This window comes from Priapulus caudatus, unplaced genomic scaffold, assembly GCF_000485595.1.
Source record: "Priapulus caudatus unplaced genomic scaffold, Priapulus_caudatus-5.0.1 Scaffold2821, whole genome shotgun sequence".
Lineage (NCBI taxonomy): Eukaryota > Metazoa > Priapulida > Priapulimorpha > Priapulimorphida > Priapulidae > Priapulus > Priapulus caudatus.
In genome coordinates this window covers 10,033-14,319 of record NW_014579882.1, presented here as the reverse complement: position 1 = coordinate 14,319, position 4,287 = coordinate 10,033, and the positions used below count along the sequence as shown (strand labels likewise).

Here is a 4,287-nt window from a genome sequence, read left to right as displayed (position 1 = left end):
ATAACTATTTCTACACGGATAACTATTTCTACGCGATTAAACTATTGTTCTACCATGGGATAAGCTATTTCGTACCGCGGATAACGTATTGTCTACCCGCGGATAAGAAATAACAAACAATATTTCTACATGCGCATAAACGTGTTATATACGCTGGTATTTAAACTATTCGTACGCGGATAAACTTTTCTACGCGGATAAATCTATTTTCTGACGCCGGATAACTGATTTCTACCGCGGATAAAACTTATTCTTACCATGGATAAGACTTAATTCTACCGCCGGATAAGGACCATATTCTACCGCTGGACAGTAACTGATTCTACGAGGATACACGTATTTTCTACCGCGCGGATAAAACTTATTTCTACCGCGAGATAAACTAATTCTACCGCGGATAAACTATTTCTTTACCGCGGATAAACTTATTTTCTACCGCGGATAAACTATTCTTACGCGGTATAACAATTTCTTACCGCGGATAAAACTATTTTCTTAACGCGCGGATAAACTATTTCTACCGCGGATAAACTATTTCTACCGCGGATAAACTATTTCTACCGCGGATAAACTATTTCTACCGCGGATAAACTATTTCTACTGAGGATAAATTATTTTTACGGCCGTAGAAATAACGTGGAAAAAGGTCTCTGAATGGGTAAAGAGGGCCATAATTTGACTGAGGTTGAATTATTTCTACCGCAGTAAATATAATAATTTTCTGAGTACGTTGGTCAACCATAGTAAGCCGCCGCGAGAAACTGCATTAGAGAGGAAAAATAATTACTAATGTGCCTAGACAGTAGTTTAGTTTTGGTTACATAATTATTGCCGTGTAATCAATACAGTACGTGCTCTGCTCATTGATTGAAGCGCTAGCGAAATTTACATGCAGAGTAGAACATTCCTCGTTTATTAAATTAGCGGATTGCCGTCTTTAAACCTCATTAATTATCCGAGAGATGATTTCATTTCATCGTCATCGTCTTCTTATATTGCCTGATAGTTTCACAATGCGATTCGAAATAATTATAAAATCGAATTCTTCTATCTAATTTTAATCTCGGGTAAACATCTCATCGCCTCCACTGAACGCTAGCGTACCCTGGCGTCCAACTCCAACATTAAACCCCTAAAAGAGTCATCATAAGAGCGCGCCCGCGGTTGCCATAGTAACACATCATCCCCCTTCCCGTTGCTAGGTTACGCACGCGTCTACCACGGCGGTAACATCATCGATAAATCACAAGACCGTGCCCGCGGTTGCCATGGTAACACAGCCTCCCCCTTCTCCCGTTGCTAGGTTACGAGCGCGTCTACCACGGCGGCAACATCTTCGGCTACGACTCTCAGCTGTGGCTGCTGCCGGGGTTGAACGCCGGCATCGTCGTCCTGACTAACGGACCGAACGACGCCGCGGCCGTGCGCGCGATAGAAACCATCCTCTACTACACGACGGACCTGCTCGCCGGAGAAACGACGTGGCTCAACGCCACCACCGCATGCTCGTTCCCCGCCCCCTGGGGGAAGGTCGGCGCAGCGACGGCGCCACCTGACGACGAGCAGGATGAAGGGGCGGAGCACGAGCGCCCCCTGGCGGATTACGTCGGCCGGTACGGGCACTACGGGCTCGGGTACACGTACGTGACGCTGAGCGCGGCCGACGACGACGACGACGGCGGCGGCAGGCAGGTGGCGCTGCGGTTCCGTCACGGGAAGACTGGCGTCGGGAGGCTGGTGCGCGTGCGCGGGGACAGATTCCGCATGCAGTTCACGGGTCTGCTCTGGTTCATCACCAACAGCAGTCAGGAGATCGACACGGCCGTCTACTTCCGCTCCTCTTCCTCTTCCGCTTCCGGAAGCGACGTCACGCAGCTCGTCATCCCCTGGATGTCGCCGGACGTGGAGACGGTTTTCCTGCGCGATCTGGACGTCGACGCGGTTGCCACGGCAACGGGCGTCGCTCTGCGTGCTGCCGTCGTCTGCGTCGTCGTCGTCATGGCGACCGTCGCGTCGCTCCTGATGTAGCGCTGTGCCGTCAGCGCCACCTGGTGATAGCTTGTGTCGTGATGGCGCCCGTCAATCGCTGTTTTGTACGGACGAATTTTCTTCATTATCTGCCGACAGGTGTCGCCTCTGGTCCGACCGGCGTTGAACAAATAATTGAATAACTTGTTTCTCGCAGCGCAGATGGACAGAATGATGGACTGATGAAAATATCTACGGCCGACACAAACAACAGATACAGTTGAGCAGCAATGAAGTGGGTTCCGTGTTCAGATGTGAAACAAACAATGATTAGATAATGTTGTTAACAGTCTGTTTCTCACGGAATCATCATGCTATACGCATCCTACACGCACCAGCAGCCATAGTTAAACGTTTCCTTCTTGAGGAAAACTGTCTGTAATATTTACATACGACAGTTAACAAAACGTGTGCGACCCTTCCCGCCATGCTTAGAACGTGAAAAGTTCATAAATGCCGAGTGCACAGAACGCCAGCGCCCTTCGATGCGATAGAGGGCGCTGTGTATCTATGAGTCGTTAGTATTGACATCTAATAGGTGTTTATACTATAGAATCAGTATATATTTCATCACTTTAAGTCTTACACGTTACAACTTAAATGTTATATATATATAGAGAGAGAAGAGAGAGGAAAAAGAAGGAAAGAGATTACAGAGAGCGAGAGAAAGAGAGAGAGAGAGGAGAAAGGAACACGAGGAGGAGAGAGAGAGATGAATAGGACTGAGAGAAGACGCAGAGAGAGAAAGAGAGAGAGTGAGAAGAGAAGGAAAAAGATACAGTAGAGCGAGAGAAAGAGAGAGAACCCCGCGAGAGCGCGAGAGAGAGAGAGAAGCAAGGAAAGAGAGCAGAGAGGAGAGAGAGAGAGAGAGAGAGAGAGAGAAAGAGGAGAGAGAGAGAGAGAGAGAGAAGAGCGCACGCCGAAACGATGAGGAGAGAGAGAGAGAGAGGAGAGAGAGAGAGAGTAGAGAGAGAGCGATGAATAACTTGTTGGTTCTTATTTAGAATATCGTTGATAATTGCCACTAACGAAGACGTTGCTGTTATTTGCTTTTTGTTGCGGGTGTTGTTATATTTGTTGTTGTTTACATAGACGTGTGGGCGAAAGTTTAAGGTTTATCATGAGAATAATTCATGCGTAGTCAGCGTGGTCACGTTTTGACCTTTTAATAATTAACTGCAGAGTTAATAAATTTCGACAGGGTATGATTGGTCAGCACTATGCGCTTCATGCTTCCTAACACTACACGATTCACTTTAATTAGTATTAGGATTAAAGAAAAAAAAAATAAATTAAAACCGCTAGATGTAAATATAGTTTATCTTGCAAGAAAAAACCTTTTTATAATTTTTTTATGAACATTGATTGCTTGAATTTTCTCAATCGGCAAATGTCTACGTGATCTGTCTCGTAATGCGCGCCACCTATAGCCTAAGTAACGCAAATACATTGATTCGTTAATTTTATCGCGCTCGTGGTAATCTATTGCGATAAAGTGAAGAAACTAAGAAATCTTCCAATTGAACAGGAAAGACGACGCTTTATGGGTGCAAAAATCAGTGCTTTAATTGACATCAGCTGTACATAAAATTATATGATACAAATTATTTGATCGTTTGGACCGGCGTTCGGTCTATTAATTAAGTTAGAAAGATCTTTTAGGTTCGTTCCATAATGCCATAGTTGTGTTTGTGAAACATGTGGACTGAGTGCTGCACACGTGACGCCGTAACTAACAAATCTGTTAAACAATTGATGCGCATGGACTCGACGGGGAATAAGACGGATGTATGTTGAACTCAATCAACTGCTCTACATGGACCGGAGCAATAACGGAAAACAGTGAGCAAATACATGATATTTTATCTCTACACTGCCAAAATTCTCTTCTCTTCTTCCTCTATCCTCTCTCTCTCTCTCTCTCTCGTCTCGTCTCTCTCTTCTCTCTCTCTCTCTCTACCTCTCTTCTCCCTCCTCTCTCTCTCTCTCTTTTTTTCTCTCTCTCTCACTCTAGTGGTCCTCCTCTTTCTCTCTCTTCAGTGCTCCCCACCTCTCTCTCTCGTTATACTCTTTTCTTTCTCTCTTTCTCTCTCTCTCTTTTCTCGTTCGGCAGCGCCTCCTCTTTCTCCGTCGCAGGCCTCTCTCTCTCCTACTCTCTCTCGTTCGCGGCTCTCTCCATCCCCTCTTCCCTCTCGTCTTTTCTCTCTCTCTCTCCCTCCTGTCTCTCTCCCCCTCTCTCTTTCTCTCTCTCGTCGTGGG

At 46.0% G+C, this 4,287-nt stretch overlaps 1 protein-coding gene across 1 annotated transcript in view; it reads left to right on the top strand.

Moving 5' to 3' along the window:
* The window catches only part of LOC106819093 (penicillin-binding protein 4-like), a 10,082-nt gene extending 8,054 nt beyond the window's left edge, over positions 1-2,028 (top strand). Inside the window, exons 5-6 of the mRNA XM_014823752.1 lie at positions 1,304-1,634; positions 1,803-2,028. Of these exons, the coding sequence (XP_014679238.1) occupies positions 1,304-1,634; positions 1,803-2,028 (557 nt within the window). The remainder of the gene's footprint in view (positions 1-1,303; positions 1,635-1,802) is intronic.
* Positions 2,029-4,287: the final 2,259 nt, after the last annotated feature.